Raw genomic sequence first — 16,089 nt, 5'->3', positions numbered from 1 at the left:
CTGCGAAACTTTCGCATGCGTAAGGGAACTTTCATGGAACTTTGTGACTTGCTTTTCCCTGCCCTGAGGCGCATGAATACCAAGATGAGAGCAGCCCTCACAGTTGAGAAGCGAGTGGCGATAGCCCTGTGGAAGCTTGCAACACCAGACAGCTACCGGTCAGTTGGGAATCAATTTGGAGTGGGCAAATCTACTTTGGGGGCTGCTGTGATGCAAGTAGCCCACGCAATCAAAGATCTGCTGTTATCAAGGGTAGTGACCCTGGGAAATGTGCAGGTCGTAATGGATGGCTTTGCTGCAATGGGATTCCCTAACTGTGGTGGGGCTATAGACGGAACCCATATCCCTATCTTGGCACCGGAACACCAAGCCGCCGAGTACATAAACCGCAAGGGGTACTTTTCGATAGTGCTGCAAGCTCTGGTGGATCACAAGGGACGTTTCACCAACATCAACGTGGGATGGCCGGGAAAGGTGCATGATGCTCGCATCTTCAGGAACTCTGGTCTGTTTCAAAAGCTGCAGGAAGGGACTTTATTCCCAGACCAGAAAATAACTGTTGGGGATGTTGAAATGCCTATATGTATCCTTGGGGACCCAGCCTACCCCTTAATGCCATGGCTCATGAAGCCCTACACAGGCAGCCTGGACAGTAGAATCATAGAATATCAGGGTTGGAAGGGACCTCAGGAGGTCATCTAGTCCAACCCCCTGCTCAAAGCAGGATCAATCCCCAATTTTTGCCCCAGATCCCTAAATGGCACCCTCAAGGATTGAACTCACAACCCTGGGTTTAGCAGGCCAATGCTCAAACCACTGAGCTATCCCTCCCCACCAAAATTGAAACACAGCATTTAATGCTGGAAGGGACCCCCAGATCATAGAATATCAGGGTTAGAAGGGACCTCAGGAGATCCTCTAAAGCAGGGCCAATCCTCAATTTTTACCCCAGATCCCTAAATGGCCCCCTCAAGGATTAGAACTTACAGCCCTGGGTTTAGCAGACCAGTGCTCAAACCACTGAGCTATCCCTAGTCAGGAGCTGTTCAACTACAGGCTGAGCAAGTGCAGAATGGTGGTAGAATGTGCATTTGGACGTTTAAAGGCGCGCTGGCGCAGTTTACTGACTCGCTTAGACCTCAGCGAAACCAATATTCCCACTGTTATTACTGCTTGCTGTGTGCTCCACAATATCTGTGAGAGTAAGGGGGAGACGTTTATGGCGGGGTGGGAGGTTGAGGCAAATCGCCTGGCTGCTGGTTATGCGCAGCCAGATACCAGGGCGGTTAGAAGAGCACAGGAGGGCGCGGTACGCATCAGAGAAGCTTTGAAAACCAGTTTCATGACTGGCCAGGCTACGGTGTGAAAGTTCTGTTTGTTTCTCCTTGATGAAACCCCCCGCCCCTTGGTTCACTCTACTTCCCTGAAAGCTAACCACCCGCCCCTCCTCCCTTCAATCACCGCTTGCAGAGGCAATAAAGTCATTGTTGCTTCACATTCATGCATTCTTTATTCATTCATCACACAAATAGGGGGATGACTACCAAGGTAGCCCAGGAGGGGTGGTGGAGGAGGGAAGGAAAATGCCACACAGCACTTTAAGCACAGCACTTTAAAAGTTTACAACTTTAAAATTTATTGAATGACAGCCTTCTTTTTTTGGGGCAATCCTCTGTGGTGGAGTGGCTGGTTGGCCGGAGGCCCCCGCACCGCGTTCTTGGGCGTCTGGGTGTGGAGGCTATGGAACTTGGGGAGGAGGGCGGTTGGTTACAGAGGGGCTGCAGTGGCAGTCTGTACTCCAGCTGCCTTTGCTGCAGCTCAACCATACACTGGAGCATACTGGTTTGGTCCTGCAGCAGCCTCAGCATTGAATCCTGCCTCCTCTCATCACACTGCCGCCACATTTGAGCTTCAGCCCTGTCTTCAGCCCGCCACTTACTCTCTTCAGCCCGCCACCTCTCCTCCCGGTCATTTTGTGCTTTCCTGCACTCTGACATTATTTGCCTCCACGCATTCATCTGTACTCTGTCAGTGTGGGAGGACAGCATGAGCTCGGAGAACATTTCATTGCGAGTGCGTTTTTTTTTCTTTCTAAGCTTCACTAGCCTCTGGGAAGGAGAAGATCCTGTGATCATTGAAACACATGCAGCTGTTGGAGAAAAAAAAAAAGGGACAGCGGTATTTAAAAAGACACATTTTATAAAACAGTGGCTACACTCTTTCAGGGTAAACCTTGCTGTTAACATTACATACATAGCACATGTGCTTTCGTTACAAGGTCACATTTTGCCTCCTCCCACCACGTGACTACCCCCTCAACCTTCCCCCTTCCCTGTGGCTAACAGCGGGGAACATTTCTGTTTAGCCACAGGCAAACAGCCCAGCAGGAATGGGCTCCTCTGAGTGTCCCCTGAAGAAAAGCACTCTATTTCAACCAGGTGACCATGAATTATATCTCACTCTCCTGAGGATAACACAGAGAGATAAAGAATGGATGTTGTTTGAATGCGAGCAAACATACACTGCAATGCTTTGTTCTACAATGATTCCCGAGTACGTGTTACTGGCCTGGAGTGGTAAAGTGTCCTACCATGAAGGACGCAATAAGGCTGCCCTCCCCAGAAACCTTTTGCAAAGGCTTTAGGACTACATCTAGGAGAACCGCAAATGCCAGGGCAAAGTAATCCTTTCACACGCTTGCTTTTAAGGATATATATTGCTCCATGTATAGTATTTTAAAAGGTACACTCACCAGAGGTCCCTTCTACGCCTGCTGGGTCCAGGAGGCAGCCTTGGGTGGGTTCGGGGGGTACTGGCTCCAGGTCCAGGGTGAGAAACAGTTCCTGGCTGTCGGGAAAACCGGTTTCTCCGCTTGCTTGCTGTGAGCTATCTACAACCTCCTCCTCCTCATCATCTTCTTCGTCTCCAAAACCTGCTTCCGTATTGCCTCCATCTCCATTGAAGGAGTCAAACAACACGGCTGGGGTAGTGGTGGCTGAACCCCCTAAAATGGCATGCAGCTCATCATAGAAGCGGCATGTTTGGGGCTCTGACCCGGAGCGGCTGTTCGCCTCTCTGGTTTTCTGGTAGGCTTGCCTCAGCTCCTTCAGTTTCACGCGGCACTGCTTCAGGTCCCTGTTATGGCCTCTGTCCTTCATGCCCTGGGAGATTTTCACAAAGGTTTTGGCATTTCAAAAACTGGAACGGAGTTCTGATAGCACGGACTCCTCTCCCCAAACAGCGATCAGATCCCGTACCTCCCGTTCGGTCCATGCTGGAGCTCTTTTGCGATTCTGGGACTCCATCATGGTCACCTGCAGCTTGCCACGCTGGCCAAACAGGAAATGAGATTCAAAAGTTCGCGGTTCTTTTCCTGTCTACCTGGCCAGTGCATCTGAGTTGAGAGTGCAGTCCAGAGCAGTCATAATGGAGCACTCTGGAATAGCTCCCGGAGGCCAATACCATCGAATTGTGTCCACAGTACCCCAAATTCAAGCCGGCAACGTCGATTTAAGCGCTAATCCACTTGTCAGGGGTGAAGTAAGGAAATCGATTTTAAGAGCCCTTTAAGTCGAAATAAAGGGCTTCATTGTGTGGACCGGTGCAGGTTTACATCGATTTAACGCTGCTAAATTCGACCTAAAGTCCTAGTGTAGACCAGGGCTTTAAGAGTTTTCTTCTTAAAAACCATGCTCAGTCGCATTCAAGTCAACTATCCTTTGGATTTTTATAGACACTGTAGAATATTCAACTCCGCTACCCTCACAGGAGGACAAATACCTTGTCTTCCATTTCTAGGTCAATTCCGATCTCCTAAGCACAACATTTCTGAATCAGGCTTTACTCCATTATCGAAAACTGGAGTCCAGAAAGGGCAAGTACTATGATTGGAATTCTAGAGCAAGTTCCCACTGATTTCTTTCCAGACTCAAATCAGCAATACTTCAAAATAGGTTTCATTCTAGCACAATGTGTTACAGCCCTTTCCCTAAGATTCGTGCTAGAGTCTCAAGTCTCAGAGGTGACCTTTTCCAGTTTATCACTACACCCACGACAGCGAAATCTTCTAGCAATTGAGCCAAAACTTTTACTCTTGTTTACAGACATCCTAGTACTTCCACCAGCACTTGAAAAATTTATTAGACTCTTACTGATCAGAAGTAGATACAAAATATGAGCCAGGAGGCCCTTCACCAATTTAGCACCATTTTTTGGAATTCTTACTCATGTTTAATGGTACCTCATTCCTTGAGTAGCTCTTCAGAAAATAACAGGATTACTCAGAGTAAGGTCTACTAAACACAAATAAGGGAGGCAGAATTCATCCTTTAATATTCATAACATATCTGCTAGGAAGACAAGTTTTGTTATTGTGATGAATATGTGGGTGCTCAGTAAGGATTATTAACCTGTATCCCCAAATGTGATTTATGTATTCGATTTCTAAGATGGTGTGTTAGACTATTAGAGAGGAGCAGACAGTTTCAATGTACTGTACTCAGATCTGCAGGGTAGTAGCAGTTGGTATATATAGGAAACCACAGCCAGATCCTAAGGGTGGAAGAATGATTCCACCCCAAGATAGGAAAACACAAGAGGCCTATCACCTGAGGGGGTGCACTCAGAGACTAGAAAGGGGACAGAGATACAGCCAGCCCCGTAGCCATGACTATTATCATTCTCATTTTACACATGGAGAAGCTGTGGCAGAGAAGTTATGCGATTTTCATCTAATCTTTTGGTAGACACATTATCTACTTTCTGCAACCACAGATGTATATTGATCATATAGCTTTCACACAGGATTCACCGTAACTTATATATTAACAGTGGGCCCTGGAGTTTGCTCCCAGGCAGCTAACCAAGCTCCCTCAATATTAACCAGCTCTTTAACTATCTCAGGAACCACGACTACTCAGGATTCTAAATAAAAGTAACTGATTTCAAAAGTAAACCCTGTTTAGAGATTATACTCATTCAAAATAATGCCCCTTAAGAACTTACAAAAAGCAACACCTTACATTTTCCTTCTCTCTAAATCCTTCTAGGGGGATGCTCTACTGCACTCCAAACCAGGGTTCCTGAATATCAAGATATTTCCAATCTCTCCTCTTCATCTTTGTTTTCCATCATGCTGCTAGTTCATTCATATATTTACCTGCTTCCTCCATCTCTTTAATTTTGTTTGTTTCTGAAGTGCTTCTTTTATTTAGAGATATTTTTCCTTTTTAAGCTCTTCTGCTTCCTTCTGCATTTAGTTTTAATCCCGTTATTTTTTTCTTATCTGTAGTTTTAAGTTTCTTCTGAGTCTTCTCTTTCTTGAGCACATAGGGACTTTTCAGCCTCTTCCCTGTCTCTCACTTCAATACCACCAATTTGTTCTGTAGGGTGGTGAAATCAGAAAAGCTTCCTCACCATCTCTTTGGTTGCCTCCTGCTCCCTGTGCTCAACTATCTGCCCTAACTTCCAAGGAACCCTAAAGCCAGCCAGCTATAATATTCTGTCACCAGTTCTAAAAGTACTTATCACATTTTTGCTCTTTAATACATTTATTAAAGAGGGTGCAACAGGGGAGGCCTCCCGATTCATACTGAGAAAGTAGGACAATTGGCTTGTTATCTTAGATGCCTGTACATGAACGTAAGAAGCCTGGGAAACAAACAGGAAGAATTGGAAGTCCTGGCACAGTCAAGGAACTATGATGTGACTGGAATAACAGAGACTTGGTGGGGTAACTCACATGACTGGAGCACTGTCATGGATGGGCATAAACTGTTCAGGAAGAACAGGAGTGGGAGAAAAGGTGGAGGAGGTGCACTGTATGTAAGAGAGCAGTATGATTGCTCAGAGCTCTAGTATGAAACTAGAGAAAAGCCTGTTGAGAGTCTTTGGGTTAAGTTTAGAGGCAAGAACAACAAAGGTTATGTCAAGGTGAGAGTTTGCTATAGACCACCAGACCAGGAGGATGAGGTAGATGAGGCTTTCTTTGGATAACAGAAGTTTCCAGATCGCAGGCCCTGGTTCTTATGGGGGACTTCAATCACCCTGACATCTGCTGGGAGAGCAATACAGAAGTACACAGACAATCTAGGAAGTTTTTGGAGAGTGTTGGGAACAACTTCCTGGTGCAAGTGCTGGAGGAACCAACTAGGGGTTGGTCACAAACAGGGAAGAATTGGTAGGAGAAGTAGAAGTGGGTGGCAACCTGGACAGCAGTGACCATGAGATGGTCGAGTTCAGGATCCTGACAAAAGGAAGAAAGGAGAGCAGCAGAATACAGATCCTGGACTTCAGAAAAGCAGACTTTGACTCCCTCAGGAAACTGATGGGAAAGGAGTCCAGGAGAGCTTGCTGTATGCATGCACCGCTTACAGGCTGGGGACCGACTGGCTAAGCGGCAGTTCTGCAGAAAAGGACCTGGGGATTACAGTGGACGAGAAGCTGGATATAAGTCAACGGTGTGCCCTTGTTGCCAAGAAAGGCTAACGGCATATTGGGCTTCATTAGGAGGAACATTGCCAGCAGATCGAGGGAAGTGATTATTCCCCTCTATTCGGCACTGGTGAGGCCAAATCTGGAGTATTGTGTCCAGTTTTGGTCCCCCCCACTACAGAAGGGATGTGGACAAATTGGAGAGTGAAGGGCCAAAATCCATTTGTAAGATCTTAACTACAGTTTCTGCTAAGAACTTTTCATATAGGCCCGGATGAGGACTAGCTAACAAAGAACAATACATGGCTAAGAGAAAGCTGAGGTAAACACATAACTTTGTGTGTTTCTAGTCAGTGAGCAGAGTCAGCATAACTCCGAATGTAACTGGCCATCTTTATCGTGACTTATAGACACATGAAGCACTGAGAAAGGCCTCACGGTTACTCCTTAATGCAGGAAGGAGATAGTGGTATAATACCCCTCAGATCCCAGACAGAGTTCGGGTAGAGGCCTAATATGATCAACATGAGTTATGACACCCTCCTCTCACAGATGTATGCCAATCCTAGCCCACAGAAATGCAAGGGTAAACTTATAAACGATTGTTATTCTTAAGTACTAATTACTGCTTTTTTGCTTTAAATCTCCAGTAATGTACCTGTTGGTCAACTGGGAGAGCTGCTACCTCACTCCCCTGGACCCCAAAATTAGGATTTAACCTATATACTTTAATAGACATAGTTTGGGGGTAATTACCTGTGTGTCAGTAATATGTTAATTTGGTCCTTGGGCAGAACCATTATGTAATCTTTTAGACCATTGGCTTATTGTGCTTATCTTGTCTTGCTGCTGGAACCTATCCAGGGGTTTGGGAAAACCCATCCCCGTCGTGTCTCTCCGTCCAATGAGCACCATATATAATCTATTGTAACTAATTGTTTTGCAGCGTCTCTGAGCCCAATAAGCAAAGTGACACTCCGCCAGCAATGTGCATAATAAACTCCTGTGCTTGACTCTATACGGTGTGGATTATTGTTCCTTCAGAGAGAGTCCTGCTGAATTGGAATTAATTTGCAAACTGGATACAATTAACTTAGGCTTGAATAAAGACTGGGAGTGGATGGGTCATTACACAAAGTAAAACTATTTCCCCATGTTTATTCCCCACCCCACACCGTTCCTCAGACATTCTTGTCAGCTGCTGGAAATGGCCCACCTTGATTATCACTACAAAAGATCCCCTCCCACCCCCCTGCTCTCCTGCTGGTAATAGCTCACCTTAAGTGATCACTCTCGTTACAGTGTGTATGGTAACACCCATTGTTTCATGTTCTCTATGCATATAAATCTCCCCACTGTATTTTCCACTGAATGCATCCGATGAAGTGAGCTGTAGCTCACGAAAGCTTATGTTCAAATAAATTTGTTAGTCTCTAAGGTGCCACAAGTACTCCTTTTCTTTTTGTGAATACAGACTAACATGGCTGCTACTCTGAAACCTGAAAATTATTAGGGGGCTGGGGCACATGACTTATGAGGAGAGGCTGAGTGAACTGATCTTATTTAGTCTGCAGAAGAGAAGAGTGAGGGGGGATTTGATAGCAGCCTTCAACTACCCGAAGGGGGGTTCCAAAGAGGATGGAGGTACGCTGTTCTCAGTGGTGGCAGATGACAGAACAAGGAGCAATGGTCTCAAGTTGCACTAGGTCTACGTTGGCTATTAGGAAAAACTATTTCACTAGGAGGGTGGAGAAGCACTGGAATGGGTTACCTAGGGAGGTGGTGGAATCTTGTACATCACAGCAGGCAAAAGTGTGTCTGCTGCATGTAGCCGACATGATCAGTTGAGCAGTTACACTTAACAATGGACAGTTGCTAGGTGTGGTCGCCAAGCCAGGCAACCAGGAAAAGGAATTTCAAAAATTTGTGGGACTTTAAAGGGGAGGGGCAGCTTTCTATCTGCCTGACCAGAGAAATTCACAACAGTGACCAGAGCCATCAGTGTGGGGCATTGTGGGACAGGTGCTGGAGTCCAGTAACAGTTTACGTAAGCATAGGGTGACCAGACAGCAACTGGGATGAGACGGAGGGTAATAGGTGCTTATATAAGTTAAAGCCCCAAATATCAGGACTGTCCCTATAAAATCAGGACATCTGGTCACCCTACTTAAGTAGCACAGTGTCTACACTCTGACTGCATTGATCTAACTACATCAACTGTGACTCTACACTGCTCGGGGAGGTGGTGTTATTAAATCAGTGTAGTGGGGTGCTTACACTGGCAGAAGCCAAATTTAACTGAAGATGTGTCCACAGTTAGGTCAATATAAGCTGCCTTGTGTCGACCTAACCATGTAGTGTAAATTAGGCCTATATTTTTTCCATTCTTAGAACGTTTATTGAGGGGGCCCACAATATCCACCGACACTCAGGCAAACACCTATTTAATAATGGGTGGAGGTTGCAAAAGTTGTTTGCAGGGTCCCTTTGACCTCTTATGCTTCTGACATAAGGCACAACTCGCACAGTATCTATTACTGTCTCAAACAGCTGAGGCCAATAGAAAGGCATTTTGGGACATATAAGTAGGGGCATTGCCAGCAGATCGAGGGACGTGATCGTTCCCCTCTATTCGACATTGGTGAGGCCTCATCTGGAGTACTGTGTCCAGTTTTGGGCCCCACGCTACAAGAAGGATGTGGAAAAATTGGAAAGAGTCCAGCGGAGGGCAACAAAAATGATTAGGGGACTGGAACGCATGACTTATGACGAGAGGCTGAGGGAACTGGGGATGTTCAGTCTTCAGAAGAGAAGAATGAGAGGGGATTTGATAGCTGCTTTCAACTACCTGAAAGGGGGTTCCAAAGAGGATGGCTCTAGACTGTTCTCAGTGGTAGCAGATGACAGAACAAGGAGTAATGGTCTCAAGCTGTAGTGGGGGAGATTTAGGTTGGATATTAGGAAAAACTTTTTTACTAGGAGGGTGGTGAAACACTGGAATGTGTTACCTAGGGAGGTGGTGGAATCTCCTTCCCTAGAAGTTTTTAAGGTCAGGCTTGACAAAGCCCTGGCTGGGATGATTTAGTCGGGGATCAGTCCTGCTTTGAGCAGGGGGTTGGACTAGATGACCTCCTGAGGTCCCTTCCAACCCTGATATTTTATGATTCTATGATTCCCAAGACAGAGCCCTAACATTATTCACTGTGCTATGCACTTCCTCTGCTGTTCCCTCTGGGGCCACTGTAGTAGCATTGGGGGTGCAGGTCATGGGATGACCTTAAGTTTGGGACAATTTGGCTTTATATGGCCAGGAGATCCGCAGTGATGGCAGACTACCTGCCCTCCCTTAGGGCAAGGACTTTTAGAACCTGGGGTCCCTTGAGGTGTTTTTTTTAATCAAAGTTGAGATTAGGTTTCTTCCTAGACCCCTTTTTTCTCTTAAACTGGTTAACAGAGAGATTACCCTTCCCCTGAGGTTTGCACCCCCGATGAACCCTTGACTCAATATATTCATCAGCAATTTCTCCTGTCTCCAAAATAGTGGAAGGTTTTTCCACCACACAGATGGTTGCTTTTGTTTCATCAGTCACCATTCACAATAGTTCTTGCACCATCAGAACAAACTGTTTTTCATAGTTACCTTTAGGCTCATATTCAACATGTGTGATATTGTCAGACATTTTAAGATTTCTACACTTCAATCAATAGGACTCAGGGGTAATCTTAAACCTTTTCAAAATATTCTCTTTAAATCTCTTATACACCTTTAGCACCATCTTGCTCCATATCATTAAAAACTTGTCTTGCCTTCCCAGGTAATCTGGTCAAAAGGACTGGCATCCACTTATCCTCTGGAATCTTGTGGATCCCAGTCTGTCAAAGGTGGACAGGAATTCCTCAATAGTCAGTCTCTTGAGTGGGCTTTCTCCCCTGCAGTAATGCTTTGGGTGGGGTACTCACTGGCTGAGGCTGCTGCTTTTTGCTGCTCCAGTACTTTGAGCTGCAAGGTGTGGGCTTCCATCTGTGTCTGGTGTGCTCTCTCCTTAGCTTGTAGTTGTTTCATGCATCTGCAGTGAGCTTCCTTCCCAATTTCAGCATTGGTTTTGCATCTTTCATAGGCTCTCTCCTCCACCTCCCCAGTTTCTTCCTTCTCCTTGATCTGGAGTTCCACCATCAGTACCTGGTGCTCACATTCTTCCTGGGCTGCCTGGTGCTTCAGTTGAACCAGTTCCACTGCAGCAGTCTCTGTGGCATTTGGAATAGGAGGGTGCTCAGACCCTGCTCCTTAGTCAAAGTCTATGAGTGCAGCTCTCAGTTCTTGATCTGAGGCTTTCTTTTGGGGATATTCCCCTATTTTTTGCATAATTTTTCAATGTTGTTTGTTTCAAGATCCTCATCTGACTGTGATTCACTCTGACTGTCATTCAATCTGTGACTAATCTTTAAATACTTAAATACTCAATATAAAATTTAAACTTTTAATAGCAGTGGGGTTATGAGCTATAAACCCAATTGACTGGTGGAATGTGAATCTTGCCAAGACTACACCAATTGTCACGCTGCCTGGAGTGACTCACGACCGCAAGCATCAACTTCAGGACAGACTGTAAAAAACTGGGCAGACATCTCAAACTGGTGGTGTGTTCTATACTTAGACTTTACCAACCCAGTAACAAATGTGAACTCCTGGATCACTATAACAGCCTTACCATGGAGTATAACATAGTCCCACTAGGCTCTGCAGTCTATCTTATCACCCAGGCAAGTTGGGAAATGGTCACTTACACCAAAAATCAAAAAATATTCAGGTTGCTTCCAGTCCCAAAAGATCAGTCACTTACCCCAGATCAATTGGTATCCTAGATCTTACACAAAGACAACGCATGTAGCCAATTCTGTAATAAACTAACTAAAGGTTTATTTCTTTTTCCTAGTTAATAAGAGTTATTTATAGGTTAAAGCAAGCCAACATATACACACACAAATGAGTTGCAATCTAAATCCTAAGGGAGAGTGGTAATGATCTGTCAGTTCAAGATGTCTCTTTCAAGGCAAACCAAGGGATAAACCTCCTGGAACTCCTGCCTCAGTTTAGAGTCTCTGGCCCTGTGAGAGTTCAAGCAGCAAAGAGATGAAAAATTCTCTTGTGACTCCCCGTTTTATCTTTTACATTTAGTCTTCAGGTCTGTGAGATGAACGTAGCATTTCCAAGGTGTGATAGGGACAATCACCAATCCTTTGTGTCACAATGTTCGTTAATGGCTCGTTTAATCTCGATAGGCAAACATTTTCCAAGTTATAAAGCAAAACTTACATGTTTCCTTATAGCGTGGAATACAGCATTACAAGTGAGATTAATGCATGCAGCAACTTACAAGCATTTCATAGAGACTAAATGCTAAATACACTCTTATAAGACTAATACCTATTTTGAACAAAACTAACATACAGTGAGCTGGTTTGGTTCCAGCTATGAATTTGTCAGTTCTTAGTTAATCTCTATGGCCTGGCACTTGGTTCACCAGCGTCACACATTGATTCCCAGATGTATGTCTACCCACCCTTTTAGAGCTCTCTCACTTATTCTTATAAAGGGAAGAAAACCTCACAAAGCTCAGCAAATTTCCTTCATTTTGCTTGCTAGACAAGTTTCTACGGAGTATACCTCTCAATTCTGACAGTGACCCTTGACTGTCAACAAGAGAACTGAATGTACTGACATTACTTTTAACCTCCAGGCATTCTTAATAGAACTAGTAGGCATGGAAAAACTCTCCCACCATGCATTTTAATCTTGATTACTCATTCATAAGAAGTTACAGATATTCAGGATATTTTTGCTTTGGATCCCTTCTTTGGAGATGGGCTCACTCTCTCGCTCACCAAAATCTTATAAGGGAACCAACCCTCAGCAAAAAAGGATACATGAATTTCAAATAAGGAACTTGAAGAAGAGCTCTCTGTGGTTCGAAAGCTTGTCTCTCTCACCAACAGAAGTTGGTCCAATAGAAGATATTACATCATCCACCTTGTTTCTCAAATAAGTGAGTATAAGTGATCTCCTGGAATCTAACCCTTTTTAGGGACTCCTCACTCTCCCCGACTGTCCTTTGCATTGCATGTGTCCAAGGGTAGGTCTACACTAAGGCTACATCTACACTACAACCGGATTGACGCGCCGGTGATCAATGCACTGGGGGTCGATTTAACGGGTCTAGTGAAGACCCACCAAATTGACCACAGATTGCTCTCCAGTGGACCTAGGTACTCCACCCCGAACAAGAAGAGTAAGGTAAGTCGTCAGCCCCGCACGGTGTAGACACTGCACTAAGTCTACCTAAGCTACGTCGACTCCAGCTATGTTATTTACGTAGCTGGAGTAGCGTAACTTAGATCGACTTATCGCGGTAGAGTAGACATAGCCTCAAAACGCTACATCGCCGCAGGCTGCTGGAGCACTTAAATGAAAATGCTCCTACACCCACAGGAGAGAGCTTTCCCATCGGCATAGTTAATCCACCTTCCTATGAGGTGAAAGCTATGTCAATGGGAGAAGCTCTCCCGCCAACATAACGCTGTCTACACGGGGGTGGGTTGGTATAACTACGTCACTGAGGGGTGCGGATTTTTCACACCCCTGAACCAGAGAGTTATACCGACATAGCTCTGTAGTGCAGACCTGGCCTGACTTAGCCTATGTCTGCGCTGTCAGGGAGCCGCTCTCCCACCGACATAGTGCTGTCCATACTGGCACTTTTGTCGGTGAAACTTACGTCTGTCGGGAAAGCGGGGTTCACAACCCTGACAGACAGAAGTTTTACCAGCAAAAGTGCTCGTGTGGACACAGCACTACAGCAGCCTGCAGGCTGTAGTGTCTTCAGTGTAGACCTACCCTTGCTCCCTGGACTTTTCTGGGTTTTGAAAGCCCCAGGCAGGGCTCTGGCCGCTGGGCTGAGAAGTGCCAGTGGGTTATTGGTCTTTAGTACCTAGGAGTTTTGCATTAATCCAGGGGCGGGGGGCTTTTTCGCAATCCCTCATCTTCCAACGCCCCAGGAGGCTGGAGGGGCCAAGCGGGAAGCGCAGCCACAGCTCCGGCCCTCGCGGGAGATGGACCGTCTGCCCTGCCTGCGGCATCCGGGCTGCAGGGACGAGTCTCCGGCGGCGCAGCATCCCGCCCTGCTCGCCGGCCCCGCAGCCGGGCCTCCCCCCGCCCCGGGCGGGCTCGGCAGCGGCGGCACCGCCTCCGCGGGGTGGGCGCTGCGCACGGAGCCCCGCCGCGCCCGCGCCAGCCCCGCCTCCACCTACCGGGCCCTGCAGCGCCGCTCACCGCAGCCTCGGTCTCCGCGGGCGGAGTGGCAGCTTCGCGGCCTCCCTCAGTCGGCGGCGCAGGCGGCCCGGGGAAGCGGCTCTAGCGGCTGCATCGCGCCCCGCCCCGGCTCCTCCCCGCCCCGGCTCAGCGGCTGCCCTGTCCGGCCCGGCTGCCTCCTCCACATACCGCCGGGCCCCGCGGAGCTCGCTTCCCGCCGCCACGGGGTGGGGAGGCCGGCCCGGCCCCGCGGGCGGCCCCCGCCGCGCTGAAGCAGCCCCTCTCCCTGCCGGGGCGCGGGAGGAGGCGGCGGGGCTCAGGCGAGACCCCACCTCCAGGGCGCAGCAGCGCCTCCCCTGGCAGCCTCTCCGGCCAGCTCCCTTCCGGGGCCCGACTCTGCCCCCAAGGGGGCGGGCGACACCAGCACAGCCCCCACCCCAGAGCCGCCGCCTGCCCTCCCTGGCCCTGGGGAGCGCGCTCCTCGGGCACTCGGGGGGAGGCATCCTAAGGCCGGGCTTCGCGGCCCGCTGGGGTTTGAGGGTAGCTGAGGATGTGGCCGGGGATCCTGTTTCAGTGAGACCTTCTAATTGCAGCCCTTTTCGTTTAAATCCCCACCTTCAGGCTCTCCAACCTGGTTAGCATTTATCTAATAATAACATCATAACCAAGCCCCAGTCCTGCGCCCCTGGACACCCACTCCCATAGGATTATGGACCAGTTCAGGAATCTGCCCATGGATCACATTGAAGAATCCAGGCCTGAGTGCAGGGCTGCTAATTCTCACCAGTTTATTGTGAGTCTGACAATGTTTGTTAGAGCCCAGCTGCTGGAGTCATCTTCCTGATTACATGAGAGTCTCAGCTTTCTTTCTTAAAGTTTCTAGCCCTCCCAGTTGCAGGGAAAAGCTTGAAACTGTGATCTTGTGCCCCAGAGGCTGAAACACCCAAAAGTCATATAAAACAGCCCCAAATGTATTACCTTTTAAAATCTCATGATTTTAAATGACAGGTTTCAGAGTAGCAGCTGTGTTAGTCTGTATCCGCAAAAAAGAACAGGAGTACTTGTGGCACCTTAGAGACTAACATTTTTTACACTTGGGATTGGCAATAAATCTAGTAAGACATGGTTCCCAAACTGCACTCCACACTGTCCACAATGCCCTTGCTAGGGGTTCCTGGAGAATGACTCGGAGAGCTAAGCATAGCGGGACTGCGATGCTGGAAAAGGAGGTGTGTATGTGAGACAAGTTCTTTCTTATGAAGTGGCCAAACAGAATTTAAAATTTTTTGGAAAACCTCTGCAATACAAATGATTAGAGTGCATGGTCATGTGTGGTACGAAAATAGAGATGATAATTATTAATGTTTGAAGACATAAATGGAGATTTTCAAAGACATCTGAAACGATTTAGCCAGACAATTCCCATTAATTTCAGGGGTACTTCTGTGGCTAAATCCACTAGTATACATTGAAAATCTCAGCCACAATCTTATAAGAAATATAAAGAAAAAATTTACAATCTAGAAAGACAAAGACAGTTTAAAGTCTCAGTTATGCAATGAGTGTCTGCAATGAGGCCAGACACTGTGCCTCCAGAGAACCCTAGTGAAGTCATTGGGACTCTGCTCAGGGACAGGAGTCCTCCACAAAGTTCACTGCAGGACTCACATTTTAATGGGATACAGGAAGGCCCGTCCCTAGGGGGCTGCGGGGCCCAGGACAACCCCCCTTACCTCTGGCCCAGGCCCCGCCCCATTCCACCCCTTCCCCCAAGCCCCTGACCCGCCTCTTTCCGGCTTCCACCACCTCCCCCAAGCGACACCTGGAGCCAGCGGGGTGGGTTGCTTGCTGCTGCCGGCGCCAGGCCCCCCACTGACCCCCCAGGCTGCCCTGGACCCCACATCCCGAAGCTCTGGATACAGGGATAGTGGAGGAAGGGACCATGGTTGTATAGTGCCCAATACTGGGGCATAATAAGTATTGCAAGTATCCATTCAAGGAACATGGGTATTAAGAATGCACACATTGTTACATAATAGAGAATAGAACCACAGCATTTAATTATATAAATGTAATTGTGTTGGGCTGCAAAATCTAATCCCTTTACAAAATGCACATGACCCTTTAAACTGATCCACATGGGCAGAATCCTATTCCTCTGACATCTTTGGGAGTGAGACTGCAGGTCTCTGCCGACAGGGATCACCTTACAGGATCAGGGCTAGATTGATTGTTCCAGACAAAGGTTCAGATTCAGAGAGAATAGAGCTGTAAAAAGAGGTTTTCAAAACTATCTATAGGATTTGGATGTCCAATTCCCAATAAAATCAATTAGAGTTAAGTCTCTAAAT

At 47.2% G+C, this 16,089-nt stretch overlaps 1 protein-coding gene across 6 annotated transcripts in view; it reads right to left on the bottom strand.

Annotated features, from left to right (window-relative positions):
• The window catches only part of CHST10 (carbohydrate sulfotransferase 10), a 32,491-nt gene extending 18,357 nt beyond the window's left edge, over positions 1 to 14,134 (bottom strand). For 2 of the 6 annotated variants that reach the window (XM_073352071.1, XM_073352080.1), the window contains exon 1: positions 13,928 to 14,134. Coding sequence is in view for 1 of the 6 variants with exons in the window: in XM_073352032.1 (XP_073208133.1) it covers positions 13,419 to 13,602 (184 nt within the window). In the remaining 5 variants the exon portion in view is untranslated. Of the gene's footprint in view, positions 1 to 13,418; positions 13,618 to 13,737 lie in introns of those variants that run through there. The other 4 variants (XM_073352051.1, XM_073352060.1, XM_073352041.1 and 1 more) reach the window with 4 other exon arrangements.
• Between the last annotated feature and the right edge of the window lie 1,955 nt (positions 14,135 to 16,089).

The sequence above is a fragment of the Lepidochelys kempii genome, chromosome 1, assembly GCF_965140265.1.
Source record: "Lepidochelys kempii isolate rLepKem1 chromosome 1, rLepKem1.hap2, whole genome shotgun sequence".
In the NCBI taxonomy this organism is placed as follows: domain Eukaryota; kingdom Metazoa; phylum Chordata; order Testudines; family Cheloniidae; genus Lepidochelys; species Lepidochelys kempii.
Note: the sequence above shows the minus strand (reverse complement) of the source record. Positions and strands in the feature narration are given on the sequence as shown.